Below are 24218 nucleotides of genomic sequence, written 5' to 3'. Positions count from 1 at the left end.
ACAGACAAAAAGGCAAGCATTATGTCTGCCCTTGATTATGGATGACTGAGTCCTACTGAAAGTGGCTATCTTTTAATGATGTTTTCACAGCTGACACAAGGGTGCTACTGAACAGCCGTAAGAGCAACACAAACCAACTCAGACTTGGCAATATAAAAATCAAGCAAGCCTGTGTTACCTGTTGCACAAATCTGATAGCTCTCTTCCTTCCAAAAAGTATATTAAATTGAAATCCAATACATGAACAGATCCCTTATTGCTCGCTCTCTAAACATACACACACATACACTTTTATTGTTATTAAAGGGCAGTATGTTTTAAAACTTGAGACACGGACTAATGGCTTAAACATTTGCACTAATTACACACAAACTCAGACAACTGCTAAGTCATCTTTAATGGACACACATACAATGTAGACCTCAAACTTTCATTTTGAAAGGACAGCAGAGAAAAATCTGATAGCTACACAAGTAAATGCATATAATAAATAGTTACTTGTGAAAATAGATGTGTCAGCAGATTTTGCCTACTTAAAATTCTCCCTATAGTTTAGATAGATTATTCTTTACTACAGACTTCATAGCTTTACTATGCAAAATTAACCCTAACTCAGTGGGGTTTTGCATTTCAATACTGAAGGGAGGGATTTAAAAAAGCTTTCTGAACAACTCTAGAATCAGAGACATCAAGGATGGTTAATTGATGAATGCGAATGCTGTCAAAATGCTGAATCACATCATGCAAACAATCCATATTCAAGTCTAGCCTGAAAGGCAAGATATATACAGCCATTGCATCTTTAGCACCCAAGGCAAATACCTGTGCCAAAAAGCATGCTTTTGCTTAGCTGACAGCCTTCTAGCGCTGCCTGAAGTTGTTGTAATTTTAAAAAAAAAAAACCATTTATTTGATGAGCTGCATTCTCACCAGAACAATTTTAGACAGATCTGCATTTTTCTAAGTTGATTTAAAAATCTGCCCTCCTTTTTACTCAAGCCCTGCTAAGCCCAGAAATGGGTCTATCTCAGCAGCACGTTATTACAATTCTGCATACAGATACACTAACACAAAGTAAAGACATCTGCAAACGTTCAAAACGAAGAAGTCATTTCAACATCTCATCTACTTGAAAAAATTTTAAGTATACTTGAAGCTGCAAAGCAAAATCAAATGCTGGAAGTAACAAAATCACTTTGTTTAAACATACTTGTAGCAGCTGTTCAATGTCCTGTTTTTCCAGGTAAGAACGTGTAACAACCCGTCCATCAAAGTCTACTTCTGCCTTGAATCTCACTTTGCTCATTCCCATGTCTGTGGCTTTAACATCGTGAATTGCTCTGAAACCATAATTTTTAAATTTGAAATTACTGAAATCATGTTGTCATCACGCACTTCCATCAAATACTGGTTTACATTTAACTAGTTAGATCACTCCCACAGGTACCTGCTACGCCAACACAAGCATCCCCACCTATTAAAGGGATGGCTACAACAAAAGGCAGACTGCAAGAAGCATGGTAGACTCAGAACTACATTTGTAGTATTTGAGAAAGAATTTTAAAATAACCTTTTAGCTTTTAAGTACAACTTATTTGATACCACATGGAAGGTTTTGTGCTTTCTACCACTCTGAAACATAATTCATTTTGGAATTAAAAAAAACATACATGCAGCTACTTAAAAAATCTTTAAGTACCCTCAATTCTGAGGTAAGGAACAATGAGCTGATTCATCACAGTAGTTACTGGAAGGACTCATTGCAATTACAGAAATGCACTTTCCTAGCTAAATGCACAATTTGTAAGGGTGTGATTTGGAGAGTTTTCTATTCCAAGCTACATTTAACACAAGAAAAAGTACTGGATGTTGTGTCTGGAACTCATTTTTGATCATACTGAATAATTGATCATGACTAATCACAGTACAGCTGTTTGTAATTGGTGACAATATTTATTTATTCAAAGGTCCTTAAAAGATGCTTCAAGATAAATGTTGCAACATTTTGGACAACTGAATCCTTCTGATTTTTTATTGTATAGCTTCACTCAAGTTTGTTAAGTAAGTTCCATGATGCACAAATAGAAGCAATAACCAAAAAGCCCTATAATTTTCAGGGATAGGATACAAATAAACTTCAGATCGAGACACACTGTAGTTCACTTCAGCAGTTCAATACTTTAATATAATAATAATGAAACTCTTTTACCTTTATGTCCTTAGTTAGATTAACAAAAACTTACTTTATCCTTAACACAAGTAGAAATTAAAATTGTCACTGCATATTAAGTTTCCACATTTTTCCATCCAGGCCAGAAAAAAGCAGACTAAAATACGGATTGAATATGAATTGCAGAACATTCAAATTTCTGAAATTTGTTCAGACATTTCTGAAACATTCCTGACAATGCAGGACTTAAAAGACAGGAATAGCTGAAAGAAATGAAAGGTCTTTTTTTGTTTGTTTTCCTTCAGACCTTGGAACTGACTACAAATAAATAAATAAATACCCTAAAATATTGTAGCTGATTTACTCAGAAGCATATTCACAACTAAAGATCAATAAGAAAACCAGAAGTGTTTTGCTTCTAAATTAAGGCTAATAGGGTTGAAGAAATCCAAAATAGCTCCTTAAAAACCATTTATTCAAGATTTCTGAATTACAATGAGCTCTAAGTTTGCTATTTCCAATTGCAAATCTCCAAAGAAAGAGAAATTAGCATCGTGTTCATTCTGTAAGCACCTAACGTGCAGAATCTATTATACCACAGCATTACTGCAGCACTACAGTGGCAGCTGCTACTGAGCTCCAGACACTGAATATTAACAGTAACACAGAATTAAAACAGTTAAGCCTGATAAGCTATAAAAGCAACATGGCAGCATCATTTCTGTGCTAGTATTTCATGTATTTGAAGTCACTTCTAAATTTGTCACAGCCTTCTCAATTAAGTCATGTGGAAATTCTGGGAATTAATGTAGCTGTTGTTACACACATGCAGTTTCCTTTCAGCTGTGGAACATCTGGGAGGTAGAAGCATTCACTTATTACATTTTTAGCACAGAAGTCAGTAACAACTAACATTCCAAAATCTCAATACAGAAGATCGCACCTTAAAACCAGAAGACTTTTCTTAAGTGCTCTAATGATTTTCCCATAACGTTATTTTCCTGCTTTTGCTGCTCAGTAGAATTTTTGAGTTGCAAGGATTCTCACCTTACTACAGGATCACTTTCCAGTAACTCAGTAAGTCGCTGCAGTTGTTCAGGTTGAATAGATCGTCCCAGCAGGGCTTCAGTGTTAGTGTAGATCAGAAATGCTGACACAGTTCCTAGCAAAGTTCCAACGCCAAGAGACCCCACGCTGTCATAGTATGGGTTTCCTAAACAACACATCTCAAATTAGTTTATGGTACATTTCTAAAATGTATCAGGTAATTCAGATTTCCCACTGAAAGGAGCTCTCAGTTTGTTTGGGTATGCATTTTTGTTTTGGGGATTAGCAATTCTTTACTACCAATCAACAAGAGGAAGCTAGAAGAAAAAAGTTATCGTTAAGATAAAGCCTTAAATCCCTCCCTTCTCCCAGATAAAAAATATCATATATTCCTTTCTACTACAATACTGATAAATGAGCATGCTGTTCGGTTATTTGGGTTTCTGGGTGCAGATTTAAGTTTATACATTTAAACATATGTAACAGCACAACCAAACATCTTTGTTCTTCTATCAGTGAAGCAGAATGCTTTATGAAGTTAATTATATAGCTATAATTTTGATGGAAAACAAAACAGATTTCCTGCATGATCTTTCCTATCAACTCAAATGTTCTCAAGTATTAACCATTTCTGGAACACAGTATTTATATAATGGATATTAAACGTATTCAAATTGGTAGAAACATCATTGTGTTTGAAATTTACAAAAGAAACTAGACTTGGAATTAAAAAAAAAAAAAAAAGACTTCTCCATAACAAATTTGAACTTGCAACTTATTCGTTAAAAGCCACACACACAAAATTGCTGTACATTTTTTAAACGATTATTTTAAAAAGTCAAAGCCTTTAAAAGGGGTAAATAAATAACATTCCCTCAATACATTTTAACTGTGCAAAGACACATTTTGAACCAGTTGCTATACAGATCATGCACGATTTGGGTCTGCCACATTGCTCGAGAACACTTATTACAATCAGAATATAATACTAACACCATTACATATCAAAAGGAAGGAAAGAACTGCTTCCTTAAATCCCACTCCAACGCGCTCATGCAGCTGAATACCACTGATTACAGCAGCGCTAATTATGTAGAATACGTAATTTAAATATATGACTATAACGAGCATATTTCTAAAATATCTTAGCTTGTCCACAAAAACAGCTCAAGAGAAAGTTAGATCCATTCGTGGACACATACTTTTTCAAGCCTAATCCCTTTAATAACAAACATAAGGAAAAACAGACTTAATTTATTTTTTTTTTTTAAATACTTTTAACTCAAATTACTGGAAACCAGCACAAATTTCTGAAAGCCCACATAAGTTCAGGGACCAGAGAAGAGTAGAGCTGTATTTAAGTCAATCAACGCAAGCCAAATACTCTGTGTTCATATAATTAACGGGAAGAAATTCATACTCAGTTTGCCTCAATTTGAGGCAGAATTTTACCTGTTAAAGAAGTCAGACCCATGCACGTAGCAGCTACAGCCACACTCAGAACTGCTGCAGCATCTTCCAGTAACACCACATTGGTACTTGGATCACGACTCTGCACAACTGCATACACAAAAAAAATTAGACTGCTTTGGAAATCTTAGGTTTACAGCATTCTGCATAGTATTCTATGAACAATGTTAACATATCAAATTAGACAAAAAGATTCCTTCACTAAATAGTTGTAAACTGTGAATTCTATACACTTTCACAAAGCATTCACAAATGAAGAGAACAAACCCAGTGCATATCATGGAAGCAACTGTGGAAGATTCTCCTGAACATTTCAAAAGTGTACAGCAGAATTTATTAAAAAAAAAAAAAAAAAAAAGTACTTCAGTAAGAGTATTTAAGTACTGCAACTTAAATCAACAGGTTATCATCTAATTTGTAAAATGTCCTTCTTACTAGAATAGAAAACAAACCAATAAAGCAGGGGTAAATTGGAAGTGAAGGGACAAAATTATTTCTATATGCAAATGGAAACAAATAGGTTCTGTTTTAAATAATCACATACCTTACTGCTACAAGGACACATACCATATTGATAAAATGACAGACCCTTGGCTCGAGCGCTCCTGCGGATTTCATTTATAGCAACAAGAAGGGTAGCTGAAACAAGACCAAAGTAGCTGCTGAAAAAATTAGAGGCAAAAAAAAAGTGTTCATTTTGAAAAGGGGGGACTCTCCTTCGTATCATCACAACAGATCATCAAGAAAGAAATCTGACTATTTATTGATTGTCTGATAAAGCAGAAAGTATCCTTTTCTACACACGCCTCCCCGTACACATCATCAGTTAATCTACATGCATAGTTAAATATCAAAAAGGCATTTAGATATACTTTCAAATGATGCATTTTTCAACTTCTTATTACAAATAGATAAGCAAAGTTTTCCATTTCTTTTGTTTAGCACAGCTGTCACCAACAGAGTTCAAAACTTTACTGCTGTGTAAGTAAGGACTACGTATAAGCAATTACTCAGAATAGAGCGTCAGACATTATTCTAATAGAAATACTGCTTGGAGCTACATACCTCCTTCAGATACCAGTGACCCTGCCAAAATGCAGTATGCCTGTATGGGGTGGGGACAAAAAAAAGAAATCTGAGTTAATGTCTATTGATCTCTTCACCACAGACTACCCTAAAGCTGCATTCCAGAATGTCATTAGACACCTTGCCACATAGTTGTTCATAAACAGAAAAACAAAAGTGATCTTGCAACCAACAATACTTGAAATAAACAATATATTGTAAAATAGAAAAGGATCCCAGGAGGCGAAACCTCAAAACACGGTCATTAAGGATGGTTTCAGTTAAGTGTGCTGGGATTCAAAATGACTCAAGAAGTGAATTTCAGAGGGTGCCATTACTTCCTATTAAGTCAGCAGTACCATGTACAGATATGATAAGAAAACAAGATTAGCTTACCCAGAGTAGAGATTCTATAGGATGAGGGTGGAGTAAACCCATGATCCCATGATACCAAGAAAGTCCTGCACCCATCATGAAAATGCCCACCCCACTAATCAGGGAGGCAATATAGCGCATGTTTGTGAAACCATACCTAGAGATAAAGAAAGAAAGTGATTTAGGAAAATAAGTTACCACATCTCCGCAAACACGTCTACAAGCTTTCTCTGTGACCACGCAAACAACATTATCAAGTACATACTAAGACATCAAGCATAATCTAATTCCTTTATAACAAACTATACTAGCTGTACTAGGTCTTAGAGACTGTTTTTTTTTCTAACTACTGTAAAAAAGAAAAAATCATGTCACTTTTACATTATATTGAAATGCTACTTCTAAACAAAAACCTCTAACCTTATAGGCAGTTAGTCTACACATTTTTTTAATGCTAATGAAAAGGGAAGAAAACTTTGACACTTTTATTTCAGAAACCTTTAAAGCTTGCAGTCTTTATGAGCAGAGGGAAGAGGCAATGCAATATCACAGTGTGCCTTTATTCCTTATACTAACTGCTACTGCAAACAGTACATCTCTCAGTGACATTTAAATAGCAGTGCATAACACCAACACGGAAAAATGTGATTGCTGAAACATTCTTGGCATCTCTTTCCAGTAAGTTACTTAATTAAGATTAAATTTCTTCAAATTACTTGAAGCTCTTAATGGTGAAAAAATGAAGCTATTACGTAAATGAGACATATATTAAACATATATTAAAATATATATATAGACATATATTAAAATTGTTTACAATTAAAACTGACTTGCTCAAATATGTAAACTGTAAAGCATGCAAAGACCAAGAAACCAATCATGGAGATGGTAGCTTCAGATGTTCATGAAGAAAGGTAAGAATGTACCACTAAAACCTGTTACTTAGCTAAGAGCAAACAGTAATTTGAGTCAAACACCTCTTCTTGAAATACAAGTACGCTTGCAAAAAAACAGAAAACACTCTGTTGGGGCTTGGGTGGTTTTTTTTGTTGTTGTTGTTTGTATTTTAAATGTTAATGTTAGTGTAATATGTAAAAACAACAAATCTAACCACTGGTAGAGGCAGAAGAGTTCAGAACAGCTTAAAAGGAATAAAGCCAATTAAAACAGTGCACATCAAAACACGTATTAACCCAACAAAAAGCATTAAATATAATACGTATCAAGCCACCGAAGCTAGAACTCCTGCAGTTTGGCAGAAATCTTTTTGCTTTTATTTTTTCCTCATGTTAAAAATAACAAGCATTTCAGGAATGATACAAAAATGGCACATATAAAAAGAATAAAAACTGCACAAAGCTGATCTTACTCCTACATATGATTATTGAAACCACTATTTACTCCAAAAGCTTACGGATGACTAGGGTCAGGTGTCCTTGCAGACTGACTGATGCCCAAAGCTAGCAATGCCTATTTAAGACAAAATTTAAAAAAAATACATTAATTGAAGAAAATATCAGCACAAAACCATGACAATTAGTAATATTCTGTTTCATGCGAACTTGACAGAGAAATAAAAGCAAATGTAATATGCTGATTTGCATCTATGTTTTTGTTCTTCGTGTTTTATTAGAACTGGAGCATAACCTTTAGTAACTGTTAATCAAATGTAACCTTTTTCCCCCCCACAAAATATTGTTAATTATAACTGTAAGAGATTTCAGAATTGTAACCTGAAGTGAACACCACATGTAATCACAAGTGTTGTCATTCTGCTTCAATGTGAAGAAGCACGGATTTTCAGGAAACAAAACCACTTAAATAGATCTCTTTTGAAGAGGAATTATACAGAGACTATGGCAATGGAATATAATTTTAAAGCAATAATTTCATAATTCTCAGCATTATTTTACCAAGCAATGACTAAGCAAACTCTATCTTTCTATTTCCATACCTGACGTGAAACGTTTTTCTACTTAACATTCAGATAAAATAATAAAGAGGTATTCTTTGTACACCAGCTTTGTTTCATGTCTCACTGACGACACATTAACTAGATGAATACAGTTCTAATTACTGTAACTCCTCTTTCAACTTACTTCTAAATAAACTTTCAGAATTCACATTCTGACTTGTCTCATTCTTACATTAACAGAGATTAAAATTTAACTGCTGAAGTATGAGGACATGCATGCAATAAAAATTAAGATGATTAATATATCATGCTTGTCCAGGATGAGCAGAGATCAAGGCAGAGAGGGGTGATCACATACACTAAAATTCAGGTATTTGGCTCTGATTCTGCTTCCAAAAGGTAAGACTGGTTACATTATGCATATGCATAGTGACAAACAAGATGAGGAATAAGTCCCAGGACAATCTGTGACTAACATTTTAACCTGTATAAACTTTGTCAGTGTACTTTCATCCTATTATCTGAAGAAAAATTAAGTAGCAACTGAAATAAGAATGATGAATCATATGAAAAAAGTAACAGCTTAGAAGGCTGAAAGTAATCACGGGAGAGGTAAAATAATATGTATATATACTACAAACAGAATTATCAGAACATAAACACTAGCCCAAATATTAAAATGGGTTTTTATTTATAATCAGAGATAAATCTTTCTAGACTCTGCAAATACGGGCTCTGGGTCTTATTGACTTGGTCAATTACTCCACTGCTGGTTTATGAACACTCTGCCAAATTACAGACGTTAGTGTAAAGAATAGGAGAGCAGCCAGATAAGCCTGCAGCAATCACTGTATTTGACAAGCGAACGTGCAACAGAGTAGCAACAACACTGCACTCAGACTGCAGAACAGCAGGAAGAGCCCTGGGTTTTGCAATGTTTCTGAAGTAACCAGCATTTCCGACAAAACGTGCCCTCATCAGCCTACAATTTGGTAAGAACTATACACAGTAACAGTATGTTTTATGTGATACTCCCCCTTGCCTCCAGAAAACTAAAAATGCACTTATTTATGACTCATATGCAGTGAAGAGTGCTCCTCCTGCATGTGTGCATGCATAGCTTGTCACACCATGGGCAGGCTTCGTAATCTGAATGATTTAAATCAAAATGTATTTAATCATTGAGAAGAACACAAAAAACACGCTCTCTCAGATGTAACTGACTAGTCAAATAAAAACTAAGACGACTTCAAATGGCCTTTAGACTAAATACTAACTAGTACACTGAATAACTGCTTTCCAGGATGATAAAAAGTACTTACTTTTGTTCTTAAAAAAAATAATTACAAACACTAAATGAAGCAGCATGAAAAAAAAAACCTCACCTGGTTGCATGTGTCTGCTAAAGAATGTATAGCTTCTGAAAACATACTTGCAGAACCCGTGTAAACCCAAGCAAGTAGCTTAAAGAAAAAATTCAACCCATTTCTGAAAATGAAGAGAAGAAATAAGCTAACAAACATCTGAATATTTGGTCTTTAACATTTTCAGCAAAACTAGAAGCAGTGTATAATCATGCAATCCCACTTCCCACTTACTAGAGGAATGTCCAGGAAGGACATTCAATCAACTAAAATTCTTGAGGCAAAAAGGCATGTCATTTCAAAAGAAAACTAAAATAGCTAAACAAGTATCTTTGCATAAGTTTCCATTTTGCTCCTTTGTATTAACAATGTCTTAGTAAAGAAATAATTCATTTTAAATATATATTTTACAGATGTACAGGTCTTATGAGATATGAACGGTAGCCACCATTAAGCCACACTTAGGAAAACTTCACATATTTTCATGTATGATGCCAGACACTCTCTATGTTCATTTCCTTTAAAACTGGATTATCAGTGCCATTTTTTTGCACTCCGACTTTTAAGACACAGTAGTGAGTAACAGCAGAAAGAGAAAACGGTGTCACTTGCTGCTGTCATATGAAAGATCTTGAAAATGTACCTGAAATGATCTTTAAAACAAAAGCTTCCTATCACAAGGGAACAAGGACGAACAACTTTAAACATCTGCCTCTGCATGCCCTTCATAATCTTGGTTTTAGCTTTAATAAATCACTTAATCATCTTCAAAAAAATCTGCTCTTCTCTGATCAGAGAGATACTTTCTGTCTTATCTCCACACATTGATGAATGTATTTACTGAACGTCTTTCTCACCAACAAGAAATAAACAAGTCTATTAACTCCAGTTACAGAGACAAAGGTATCTCCAGCACACAGAATGTTCCCCTTTCCAGGATAATAAAAACCAATGTTTTTCATCTTCGCACAAACAAAACTTTTCCTTTTTAAACTTACATGCAAATAGCTACCATTACCACTTTCCCTGGTCCCTTGAAAAACATAGCTGATGCACTGGAGCGTGGCTGTAAAATTAAATAAGTGAATATTAAAACAAGTTACTAAAACAAAGCAGACAAATCTTGAAGAGGATCTCTGAAAGTATTTGCTGAACAAATTACTCAATAACATCTTAGTCCTCAAAAAGTGAAACTGCAGGCCTTGAAGACTATTAATTTACTACTGAATGTTCACTGAGCTGCAGTGAGGTCTTACACATTACAACAAATAGAGGGCTATAAAAAAGATAAACAGCCAACAGAGCCTCCAGTCTCCACCAGGGGCCACTGCAACCATAACAGCAGAGCCAGCTGTTCAGCAGGAAAGTGAAGAAATCAGTCCACCATGATGGAGTACCTGGATCTAGGGAAAATATCTGCCTAAGCAAAGAGGCAGCCAAGAGTAATGCAAGAACTGGTGTGATGGCTTTTTTCCCTTAAGAAGCCCATTGCATTTTCTCAAATTAACAGCGTATTTACTATACTACACATTTATAGACCATAGGTCAAACACATCCAACTCACAGCCCACTTTTTAACAATACATGCTTTTTGCATCTGTGAACAATTATCGTCAAGGATGAAGTGCAGGAAGTCATATTCCAACCAAAATCTCTGATGAAGACCATAAGAGCACACTAAGGTTTGCAACCACTTCCATCAAACCAGGCATTACTTTCACAAAAACAGGGTCAAATATCCCATTGTTTTATGTTTTTTATGCACTCTGTTTTTTAAGCTTTAATAAAAATACACAAAAAAAGTTTCATTACTTATATACATTAACTATGGTACATTTTATATAAGGCCTGAGACACTTGTGGTTTGCTCAGTGAGGAGCAGGCAAGCCAAAATGTTGGACACTCAATGATGTAGGTAAAATCCAAAAAGACACAATTGTGTTACCAAGAAGGCAACTGACAAAAAAGAAAGAAAAACTTACACTTACAATAATATTTAGTTTATGAAACTGTTTCACAACCTTTTTCCCCTTTAAAAACTGTCATAGTACATCCCATGATATTTTTCTAGTGAAAAACATTAAAACAACACTTACCTTAGTATTTCCAAAGAACTCCCTGTATTCCTTCAATAGCCTTTGGTTTCTAAATAAATCTGCAGCACAAAATTGTTACCATGAGTACTTTCTAGTTATTAGATGTTTCGGGAATTTAAGGTTGTGTGGATTTGTTCCTTCCCCCTCTCCATATAGCAGCTGAGTTCTAATAAAAGCTAGATAGTCTTACCCAATTAACATCTCCTAAAGGGATTTTTGTTTGTGAAAAACTGCCCCCAGTATTGTTAATCAGAAATAAATATTATGACCTTACACGAAATGCTGAATAAAATCTGCTACGATCCCATACGTTGTCACCATTTCCACCAACAAAGGATCACATACAGAGAGAAAAACTCAAAATACAGTTTTTGCTTTCCTTCCTTTGCCTTTATGTTAAAAAACAAAACAAAAAAAAAACCCCCAAAACAAACAAAAAATAAATGCCAACACTCCATAACTGAATCCAGGGGTTCTACACTCCCAATCCTTTTTGCCACAAAAGGGGAGAAGAGAGGGTGCTTCATTGCATGACTCTTAACTTCTGTATTTTTTCCCACCCACTAATGTGGTTTGTTAACTTCAAAGTAAATATTCCAGAGGCAACATTGTTTCAACAATATTTAAAAAAAATTCTGATTTTAAAGTAAACTAAAGTAAAGTAAAACTCTGATTTTAAAGTACTTACAGGAGGAAGTACTTTGAAGAGGTATTACCTCTCATGAGATTTAACTGACCAGATGGATCCAAATCCATTACAAGCTATACTGATTTAACTGTAGCTGCAATTGATAATACCAATACAACAATAATTTTAAGGAAAAAGATTATTTTAGTATATTTTTACCCGTTCTGAAGCAGAAGGGCACTGAAGTTATTTCAGAAGAAAAATAAAGCAAAAATTCAATTTAAAGATTCAGATGAGTTTTACATCTTTGGAATACTGTCAGTAAGAAAAATCCCAAGCCTTTTTTATCATCCAGAAATGAAAACTCCCCACTAGAAACAAAGTATGACAACAGATTTCAACTGAATATACGTTCTTGTTATACCACATGATTAATAAACTATAAGATAGTAACAGAATATTACCATTTAGGTAGTAATGAGTTGCACTAACAATATTCCATAAAATCTTACTCGGTAATTGTCCAAATTTGTACATTCTCAACGAAATAACAAATACATTGCCCATTCTAGTGGATTTCCAATCATACTTTGTTGTTTACTTACATTAATTTGAAAACTCTGTACTTACTTTCTCTGTACTTGATCTCTGCTTCTTTGCGCCGTTTTCTCTCTCTAGCAAGAGCCTCTGGACTACCCCAAACTTCAAGAGACCTGTGCAGAATAGAAGCTTCTTAACAATGGTTCTATTTATGCAAGTAACACTCAATGCAACAGCAGACCTGTAACTGCTTTTTAGTTTAACTACGTTACAAATGACTTTCCTAAAAACAGAAAATCACATCATTCCCTCTGACAAGAAGTCGTGTATTACTTTGCAGAACAAAAAACTGGGAGAGAGGCAGCAGGGGAGAAGAATTTCACCATTGAACACATGAAACATAGCATCCATGAAATCAGTTACAGCTACAAAAATTAAGAAATAAAATGTAATTCAAATAGAAAATGGAAAATATTGTCGTCCTTTCACACTTTTAAAAGCTCTCTCTCATACAATCCATTTTAAATGAGCCAAACATTTCCTTTACAAAAATTCTCTTACTTTGCCTCCACATCCGATCTCAGGTACACGGTGAAAGTCTCAATGTCATCATGGGGGCTTCGTCGTTTGATTTTCCGCAGTTGATCCAAATCACTGAGGAAAGCGGACAGTTTAGTGAAGCTTGTATTATTTTAAGCCTAAATTTTGATCTGAGTGCATTTTCACAGTCAAAAGTCCAGATTATGTAGTCACACTATGAAAATACAATACATTGAAGACGAAGTAATAAAACGTTTCCAATGAATGATCTGCATGTAACTGACTGTATACAAGTGCTGTATAAGAGTGTTCACAGCTTAGTCACCACCATTTAGAAATATTATGCTGAAAAAATAGTATTTTTTAGCTGAGAATTTCCTCTATCAAACAACGTAATTCTGTTCTTTGTATCTGTTGTAATTTCCTTGGAAACAAATAGGAGGCATTACTTTTGGAGTTAGGCTGCAGAGAAGCAGATCATATTTTACTTCAAATTACAGACCTCACACAACATGAAGTTTTCAGTGATTAGCTGCTCTACACTCCTCAGCCAACTTTAGGGTCATATAAATACAAGTAAATTAATTTAGGTAACCATTACAGAGACATGCAAACTAAGTTCAGATTCCTAATGCACTGCAATGGTAAGTAAACAAGAGCTCACGTTAGCCACTTAGCACTATATACACTGCAAAAATGCTCAGAAAAAGTTGCTGTGCTGAGTCACTCTAGAATAATTCATTATTACTTTTGATGCAAAAGTATTCACTATTTAAATTTCAACCCAAACCCACCTTACCTGGATTTGAGACAAAACTCATTAATTGCTCTGACTCCAGTAATGAAGTTGTTCTGGGTATATTTTGGTCCATACTCTCTTTTTTTGAGGACTGCTTTCACTTAAAAACAAAAAGAGGTAAGATTGAAGCAGAAATTGCAAAATGCAATTCAATTTGATATCAAATTGTGATACCTCTAAGAGGAGATCCACTTGTGGGTGAGGCATAAGATGTGTAAGAAAAGACAGGAACGTTCACACTTTGGAAACAAGTAGCAGTAGGATCATTCTATCTCCAAAAATGTTACTTGACTAGTTCAATGATCTCAAACATCCTACACAATTAATGGTTGCTGTCAGCTATATATCCAACAAGTTCAATGTCAGAAATGCTGTCTGGCTGCTAATACAGCATTCAAGTACAGCAGTTTGGAAAGCCTTGTTCTGACAAATGAAATGGCATCAAAGAACTCTGTTTTTTTCCCCATCACCTAACAATTCCAAATTCTGTAGGTAAGATCTGTAATCTTTGCAGACTGCACAGGACCTCACCTTGCTAGCGAGGAGCACTGTAATCTGATGGGTTTTGTTTTTTGGGGTTTTTTTTGTTTTTTTTTAACTGGGAAAAGACAGGAAGGACTGTGGATAGAATTTGTGTTCTCAGTTAGCTTCTCTGCAGAAATACTTAATTTGAAGGAGTTTAAAGAGAAATTTCTGTTTTAAACAAGTTCTTTTCCAGGAGCTGATAGCATAACTCACAACAACATAATAAAAACTTAAAATACAGATAGAGAGAAAGCAAGCATGACAAATTAAAATGATGAAAGAAAGATATGCCTTTATTTTATCCAGTTATGTTTTTAAACAACGTAAAGACAAAAGACTATTTACTACAAGCAGAAATCAGAACACTACGGAACTCAGATTAGGCAGTTCATGTGGTCAAGATATATTTAGAAACCACACTGATTAGATTAACTCAGCAATAAGAAGGAAAGGAGGAAGACTTAGAATAAGGACTTGGGGAAGATCAAGTATTTCAAGTATTCGGCTCAGCTGCACTAAATCTGAAATGGTGAATGGACATGCCTAAAAAGATACAAGGAGGACAGACTGTCATAGCAGGTGAGAAAAGTTCATTTTTTTCCCTGACAAGTTCATTAGCTTGAAATCAGTAATTAAAAAAAAAAAAAAAAAATTTATAGACAAGGGAATAATTAGAAGTAATACTCCTGTGCTCTACTTTTTCAGGAGTCATTTTCAAACAACTGGGTAGCAAACAAATCTGATATACGAGTATTTTTAAAATGTTATTCACACTAGTTTTAATGTAACTGAAGAGAAGACAGCTTCCCCACAGACATCTTTATTTTGACCACTAGTTGACAGCAGTAAAGTTACATTACATGAAGTATTTCTTTACCTTTCACTTGGATGGGCTCTTTAAGGAAAGTCTGCTTTTGATCTGTATTGCCAGTATCTCGTCCTGTAAAATAAAAAAATAAAGCTCACTGCAAATGTGGAAACAACTAGAGTCTTCTTTTTTTTTTGTATAATAGTTTGTTCAACATAAGAACATAGCTTAACATTGCTCTCCATAATGATAATTTGTAAAAAATCCTGGACTTTCAACATTTAAAACTCTCAAAACATGAAGCACGAATAGCAAAACATTCAATAAAACAGAAGACATTTAACATAGTACTGATCAGTAAACTCTTACCAGCTTGAAAAAGAGCACATACATGTAACATATAGCAGAATATATCTTGATTTTTTAAAAAATATTTTAAGAGTGTACTTACAGTTTGGGGCAATTTTAATACAAAACTTTAGACTACTAAGCACAACTTCGATACAGCTTAAAACTGCTGATTAACGTGCAGTCAAATTTTAAGGGACTGAAACTTTGAACTAGCAAAAAGCCCTTGCTATTTAAACTAAATAATATTTAAACTAAAGGCCACAACTTTGGTGTCACAAATTGGAGTTATATTACCACCAAGTATTTTAGCTCTTTCAGAAGTTTGAAGTGATGACTCTAGAAGAAAACAATAAAATATAATTTGCAATACTGTGAAGTGAATCTTATTACATGGAAATTAATAAATTCCAGTAATTTAAGTGATTTTTTTAAGAAGAAATTTGAAGTACTACATAAAAATTTACAAAAATACTGCATCTTTATCTCATACCTCTTGACATAGCTTTCAGAAAAATAATCTGACGATTCTGATACCTTGAAGCAATGAGATACTCCTATCTTGATGTGATACTCAAATTATGCAGAGGTCAGATATTCTTAAAGCTTAGACTACAAAACTGTCTTTTCATCAGACAGTTACTTATTGCCCTACTAGCAACTAACGACTAATGCTATTATACTTAGTAAATTATGAGTAAGGAAAACAGAAATTTAGGAAACCAGTCTTATTACATAACAAACAATGTTGGACCATAAACAAATAGCATTCTTAGAACAGCCAACTCTATTAGTTATTGTTTGACTTGAAAACAAAAGCGAAAGTGCTTTCATTTCTATTCCTATCTGGTTTAAAACAGCAGGCAGCTGACAAATTAATAATTATTATAAGCTTCAGCTAAGATTGCTTACAAGAAACTGAATAGAAGTATGGCAGCTATCCACGAGAATTTTAGTAACTCTGCATGAAAGTGTTTACCTCATTAAACACATCCTACCAGCACTAACAATAGGCAGATTCATAAAATTCCAGGGGAAAAATAATAATTTATACTCAAGCACAGAGATCTCATCAGTTACCCTCTTACACTTCACAGCCTTGGCCTAGAGACTGGAAAAAAACACCACAGTAGATCAATTAAAAAATATACATCAAATACTTCAATTCACTTTGACTGTTTTGCAAGCAAGCAGAGCTTGATGATGGCAGTACTTTCAAGATGAATACATTCTCTTTTTTTTATTTTACATATCCTATTAACAGAAAAAGTAATTCACAACTTTACTGATTAAGAAACTGAGGCCAATGAAAGATCCATTATTTGGCAAACATCTAAGTTACTGGAAAATTATGGCAACTGTTATATACAGAACACTATCTTTGGAGAATTGTATCAAAAAGTAATGCTACTTTTAAAACAAATAGTGGTAACATAACCATAATGCAGAATGAATTTCCCTCCTCTAGGCCCCAGAAAACACTCCCTATATGAAATGTGACTGTAACAATATGCATTCCAAAGTGAACTTCAAAGCAAAACATGGACATAATATCTCTATGGGGCGGTTTCAGGTGCACTCACCCTCAGCAACAGGTGAGTCTTACAGTGGCCATATGGCGCAGCTACCCTGAGGCTCAGGAGGATTTAAGGCCATGCTACCACCAAGAGCAATGTCTCCTCCAGATCATGCAGAGACAATGTGCAGGATCAGCTCATCGATCAACCTGAACCTCCACAGAACAAGAAAGCAACTAATTGTATACAAAACCAGCCTGAACATCATTAATGACAGCACAGTCAGAGGGACAGGACACTCGTTTGGACAACAGTCACCAATTACATAAGTTCACAGCAATCACAAAAGCAATAGAGCTGGACTAAATTCCACGTGTCCAACTTCCAAGAACACCAATAGCTGCATATTAAGAACCCAGAAGACACCAACAACTATCACTGACTCTACAACATTTTCCTGTATTTCAGCAGATGTTTTAGCAAGATTTTCATCCTTCAGCAACCATCTTCAGATCAAGATATTCCAAAAAACATAAATGGGAGAAGTATTATCCTATTCTAAAATTTGATTACAAACTTTGGAAACAATATCTAATTGTTACACTTATAACAGCATCTAAGACCTACTTCTGTAGTTCCAAGCATTAGAAAAATAATACTCTTAGCAGACTACGCTTACTAGCTTTTCAAGACCACTGCAAAGCCTCAGGAATTTACAAGTTACTAAAATAAGAACTAATACCTGCTAACATGACATATGTGATGCTATGGCAGAGAAAGCACAAGACTCTGCTGAATTTCTCAAGTACCTAACTAGCACAAGACTGAAAAGTAAGCAGGGTCAAGGCATGTCTGTTACATCAAGTGTTTAATGTGAACGCTGCAGGTGTGACAGCTGCAAGATCAGAGAGCTTTAACATATGAAACAGCTCCAATCACCTATGCCCTGATCTGGCGAAGTCCCAGTGTGCAATATTTACAATCACCCAATCTGCATTACTAGACCATTTCACACAGCAAGCCTGCAATAGTATAGAAAAAAAACAAACACGCAAAGCGGCCAAAGAAAATTCATATATTCCATTTGTTACCCAATCCCTGCTGATATTCACATTTTAATTTTGATTACTCTGAACCTAAATCCTTTAAATATTGCAAGGATAAAGGAGTAAATTTCAGCATTCCTTACCATTTACATATTTGAAACTTCTATATAGATTCCCAGAAGAAACAAATACTAGAATTCTGCAGCTCTAGTATCACAGTGGAATAAAAAGAATCAGTTTTTACACACAATTTTTTTTTTCCCATTTATATAAATGTTTTTTATTTCAACCCAGTACTACCTGTTCCAGCTTTGCGCACAGCGTCTTCAGGGGTAGATACATTTCTATCTTCTGATCCGAGATCTTTTTTCTGACCATTGGAGGTATAAACTCTGACTTGACTCATCAGCTGCACAGGCAGACGATTGCACGGCAAAGCACAAAACAGGCTCCCACTTTTCATTGAAGCTTGCCGTCCTGACAGAGGGAGGAGAAAATGATGTTTCAGACAACAATTTTTAAAGGAAAACGGTCCGTATATACCAACATAGGCTATGGGAAATTAGCTTAGAAGTACTGATTTGTGCTTATTTTACTAACGCTTAGGATTCATAAAACAGAAGAACACCACAATTTCCTCACCCCTCTTCAACACCCCTTTTAAATTCCAGTCAAATACTTGTTTGTGTTTCCCTATACGCTCTGGCAAGTACCTCTAGATGAAGTTGGGACTCAGATACAAAGTTATTATAGAAGACTGGCTCACTGACGCATTAAGTCCTGGTTCCAGCCATACTGCTTCAAAGTCTTAACAAACAAATGAAGAAAAAACCCACCAGTAATAGTAAACGAACAAAGGCAGACCACTACAAAACTATTAGCCAGTGCTATCACTGTGTACACGCTCTGTATAAACTGTACATTACCAATTAACGTGTTACATAGCTCAACTGAAGAGCAACATGCTAATGAAATCACCTGCGAAAGCGTATTATGTTTTATAAAAAGCCTTAGTGAAAAAAAATCTTCAATTCCACAGTATTTACAACAGACAAATTACAATACAAACATGCAAACAGCCAATAAGAAGCCACGCTGGTGGGCAGCCTTCAGGCTGCCTGCATTAGCAACAGATTGGCTGAGGCAGCAGAAAGGGCACAGCGTTCCTGTGGAAAAAATGCATCAAAGGAATAAATAATTTCACAGAACGAAAATAGTCAAGCAGTGCTGGTAAATCAGGTCGTGCAAAGTACGATCAACCATGCATGAATAACACACCTTGCAATACAATGACCATTTCATAGAACTGTGTATTCCATAAAAGTACCAACAACTTCACTCTTACTTTTACCCTCTATAGCACACACTTGACCATGCGTGTGTGCACTGACTTGAACGTTGCAGAAAAAAATACCAAAATTGTCAAATAAGCTCTCATTCTCTCTTAGATGTTGCAAGTGTACAAAAGCCTACAAAAGCCCAGGAAATGAAACTCAGTGACCTTACTGATAACAGCTTTTAGAAGACTGCAGCAAATACGTGACATAACGCAGGCAGTGCCGCCGCTCCCTATGCTCCTATGAAACAGGATTGCTCAGAAACTGTTTGGTACGTTTAGATGGTAGCCTTCTTTGCTGTATGCACACACCATCCCAAAACGGTTCGCAGACACAGCCGCTACAGAAGAAGGCCTGTGTTGCAATACAGCCCTAAGTAACAGTAAGAAAGCTGCTAAGAATTTCAACCTTGCAGAATCTGCGGCCCAAATGGAAGGCCTGGCCTTGGTTTACAGACTAATACGGCCCTGTAAGTCCGCGCTTTAGCTCATGAAATGACGGTAAACAAACCACGCGCTACGTTTTTGCGGGAGGCCGACGATGCGCTGGGAGACACACGCTTGTCACGTACCGTCCCAGCGAACACAGCAGCACCCCGGGCACACCTTACTGCAAAGCCCCAGGGTCGGCCGCAGCCCCAGCCCTGCCTCAGCAGCACCCGACCTTGCTCTCTTTCGCCCCCAGCCCCACGCAGGGTCACGCCGCGCTCCCGGACAGGCCAAGCACTCACCGTGGCAGGCGCGGCGCAGCGGGGCCGCCTGGCACCGCACGTACAGCCGGTACAGGCTGCGGCAGCCCCGCCGCGGGGCGGACAGGGCCGGCATCATGGCGGCGACCTCGGACGGAGCGCGGCCGCTCCCCGCCGCACGCCAGCGGCCACCGAACGGGCGGCGACGCGCATCGGAGAAGCCCGGCCCGGCGGCGCGGCACCCCCCCGACCGCGGGCGGCAGCCGGCGGTGGGCGGCGCCGCGGCACCCGGATGTGCGCCGAGCCCAGGGAGCGCCCGGCGGCCTCCGCTGACTCACGGGCCGCTCCCGAACGACCGCCGCGCATGCGCCGCGCGCGGGTGAGAGCCGTCGCTTTTCGCCGCTTCTCCCACAGGTGGCGGCTTCCGCAGGTAGGCGCGGCCGTGGGCTCGGGCTGAGGCGCGAGTCGGGATGTAGTAACGTCTCCTTCCTTCGCCGGCGGCGGGCGGTGAGTGCCCCACTGCCGGCCTCCCGGCGTGACACCGCCTGTGCTGCGCCCCCAGCGCCGCGCCTGATCTGCCTCGGCGCAGGCGGTGCCACGGCGGCGCCTTGCACGCTGTTATAAAAAGCGCGTTGGCAACTTGAAGCTTTCCAGGATAGCTTAGGTAATCTCTCCCCCGGATTTGTTTGTGCGCTGTGAGAAGCGTGGGAATGCACCAGAAGCTCGGTTGGCAGGGAACGCGGATAATTAATGTGTCTGATCATCCACCAAGCGTTTGATCACTTAGGAAAATGACTGCGGTGCCAGTCTTTAACATACCCGATGAGATTTTCCAACAAGGTTTATTGGCACGTAACTTCTTTAACAGTCATACACTGATTAGCAGCGCCAGTGTGTGTCTGTATGCCCAGTGGAGGCAGATGGGAGTGAAATGCTGTGTGAAATGATTAAACCAACATCTCACTCCCCATAGTCCTATCACGGCTGTGCCAGGTGAATGAGGAGCACTGCAGCAGATGCCGTGTCATTAACCAACAGATGGACAGCACTGGAGTTAAATACTTAAGTACTGCAAGTTGTGAAGTCATAAAGATGTGATCTGATTTTAATAGGGCCGTAACATTCACCTGATGGATGTTTTGCTGGCCCCTTGGTGTTTCAGCATGGGATTTTAAAAAGTAAACAGTAATTTAAATATATATATGTAAAATCATGAGGTTAAAGTTCTCATTTTTCTCCCCAAGAGATACCTGAAAAAAAATACAGGTAGAAATACTAGAAATCCTGAAGGCAGAAATACTAGAATCCTGAAGGGTCCACACTATGCTCCATAGAAAAGGTGCCAACTGTTGCATTATTTCTAAAAATCTTTTTTGTTAGGGTTATCATTTACTATCCAAAACCAAATTGAATATCATCACTGAATAATGTCACATTTTTTAATTCAACTGAATTTGCCTTGTCTGCTTTTGTTGTAAATATGAAACAGGAAGGAAAATAACATCACTGGAACAGCACAGACCAAGTCACAGATGTTACTGGGCTGGTGGTCAGCCAGGATTTACATGAGCAAGGGCTCTGCATGAACCTTTGCTGATAATGCTGACACCTGCAGAATGAGGCAAAGAACCACCAAAAATTCAGTGGCAACTTGCTCAGTGTGGAGGAGCTGGGTGCACTGAGCAATCACTGACAAATCACCATGTCTCATGGTGTGTGCCCACAGCATCTCAAGTCAGAGTCCTGAATCCTTAGACATAACATCACAGTTGTTAGTTGTCAATCACTAGTAGTGAATTTGCCTGTGACAAAAGGCTATGTATAGCCATAGTGATCCAGTGAGATACTGTTTCTCCCTGAATAGCAATATTTCTATGGTCAGAACTGCAACCTAATGTTCCACAATGAATAATGGTTATTCATTAAGCTAATTCAGGCCCTTATCTCATGAAATCAATCTATTTTAAGAAAAAAATATATAAAAATCTAATTCACTTTCAATTTGCTACACTCTGACCTGATAATAAAAATGTTTTTTAAAAAAATCTCTTCACAGATCTCCACAATGAGGGAGGGAAGCAGAGAGCAGATTGTTTTCCTCAATAATCCCTTACAGGACTTTCTATCTGTTAACGTTTGATGTTGCAGAGCTGTTGTATATTAGTAAATCTGATGGAGGCCTGTGAGCCATTGGAGCAGAACTCCCCGGCCAAAGTTACGTGCTGCATATGGAGCACCATTGCCTTGCTTTAGCAGGGGGCTTCTGGTGAGGAGACATGGCAGGTTGCAGGCTGCACCACACAGCTGCCATGTGCTACCTGCAAAGACAGTTGGGGCCAGTCCTGCCCAGCATGCCATCCGTGGGGATGTTTGCCCTTCCCTTTGCTAACATACCTATCACATGAAGGTTTTGGTGTATTGCTTAGCAGAAGGCGGCAGGCTGGCTCTGACTCTGGCATTGGAGTCATTTCCTCAGGCTTTCCTTTGGCAGAAAACAAGAAAAAAAGAAAAAAAAGCATGCCACAATGTTAGAACCCTGTTGTTTAAAGCTTATAACCTTTTCAGTAAAGACTTCTAAGGCCTTTAAGTTGGCAACTTCAAGTCACATGCTATTCCAGATCTGTAATAATTTCACAGCCACCAAATCAAAGTTCAAAATAAACTAGAAGTTAGTATCTTTAGTTTTCAGTGTGTGGGCAAGAGTTTAATTATTCACATGCAGTTCATTTACCTGAATGCCCACCGAGTCATTTCCGGCTTCTTGAACAGCACGCAGCTGCGCTTCCCTGTCCTTTTGCACCCAGCAGCAATCGGGAGTTTCCTGTCTGCTCCTAGGTTGTCTTACTGCTAAGGAAAACCAGACTCCTCACAGCACACAGTGGTAACCTCATCAGTTCCTTGGGACTGATTTTCTGGGAAGCTGAGTAGGCATCAGTACTGCAGAACTGGTTGAAACGGGAATGCAAAGGTAGGGTGGGGGTAAAGTAGGCTCTAAGAGAGAGGGTTTAACAACAGGAGATTGGGCAGGCAAAGAAAGAAGACAGGAGAAAGATGGGTTAATACTTGGGAGCTAGAGATTGACAGCAAACATGGAGGCAGGTGTATTATTTGGACCTTCAAGACACCACTGGAATCTTCACAGTTTGGGAGCCTGCAGTGCAGCCCCACTGATTCCATCAGATGAGCCTGGGGCAGATCTGATGGGGTATTTTGCTGGTAAATGAGAACAGGTGGATTTGCATCAAAACCTCTGATTGGCTCTGATTTAGCATACCAGTGCAGGCATTCATTTTAACTTTAATGCTTTTTAAATACTGTTTTCCTAAAGGAAGATTTTACACTTCTGAAGAATTTGCTTTCTCCCTTGAGGAATTACTTGCATGTCTGAACAAAAATCAGTGAGAATTATACTGAGATGTATGCAGCTGCAATCAAATTAGGGAAAGGGGAAAGATTCATGCAGCTGCACACCCATCATGATACAAGTACATCCAAAAGCGTGCACTTAATGGTTATGTGGGAAAAGGGGGGGGATAGAAAGATCATTCTTTTTGTATCAATAATCCTACACCTATACATGCAAGAAGTGACTTCAATGCTATGGAATTATTCAAAACTCACCCAGATGCAATCCTGTGTAACAAGCTCTGGGCTACCCTCCTAGAGCAGGGGTTGGACCAGATGATCTCCAGCAGTCCTTTCCAACCTCAGCCATTCCATGCATCTCTGTGAATCTGGATTTGTGCTACTGTAATTATTATGACTTACAACTGAAATGATTTGACAAAGGTTTTAAAATCTTTACTATGAGATGCTCTCAAGATCATGGGGTCTTTTAGCTTCATAACAGTTGTGACAAACATTATGGCCAGTGAGTAATTATTTAGCTAAAGAAACCTTAACCAGAAAACTGCTTTTTCTTCAATTTACTTTCTAATGC

At 37.5% G+C, this 24218-nt stretch overlaps 1 protein-coding gene across 1 annotated transcript in view; it reads right to left on the bottom strand.

The window, feature by feature from the left end:
• Nucleotides 1-22746, bottom strand: part of SLC30A9 (solute carrier family 30 member 9) — a 28389-nt gene extending 5643 nt beyond the window's left edge. Inside the window, 18 exon segments of the mRNA XM_042811855.1 lie at nt 1211-1340; nt 3218-3383; nt 4670-4777; nt 5255-5326; nt 5753-5792; nt 6149-6284; nt 7542-7597; nt 9428-9530; nt 10405-10472; nt 11503-11561; nt 12761-12843; nt 13232-13324; nt 14010-14109; nt 15412-15474; nt 18554-18730; nt 20321-20526; nt 20528-20893; nt 22673-22746. Of these exon segments, the coding sequence (XP_042667789.1) occupies nt 1211-1340; nt 3218-3383; nt 4670-4777; nt 5255-5326; nt 5753-5792; nt 6149-6284; nt 7542-7597; nt 9428-9530; nt 10405-10472; nt 11503-11561; nt 12761-12843; nt 13232-13324; nt 14010-14109; nt 15412-15474; nt 18554-18730; nt 20321-20526; nt 20528-20893; nt 22673-22746 (2100 nt within the window).
• Between the last annotated feature and the right edge of the window lie 1472 nt (nt 22747-24218).

Source organism: Centrocercus urophasianus, unplaced genomic scaffold, assembly GCF_019232065.1.
Source record: "Centrocercus urophasianus isolate 14NV4802_14NV808 unplaced genomic scaffold, USGS_Curo_1.0 seq_13, whole genome shotgun sequence".
Lineage (NCBI taxonomy): Eukaryota > Metazoa > Chordata > Aves > Galliformes > Phasianidae > Centrocercus > Centrocercus urophasianus.
The sequence above is the reverse complement of the archived record's forward strand: the minus strand, read 5'-3'. Positions and strand labels throughout refer to the sequence as shown.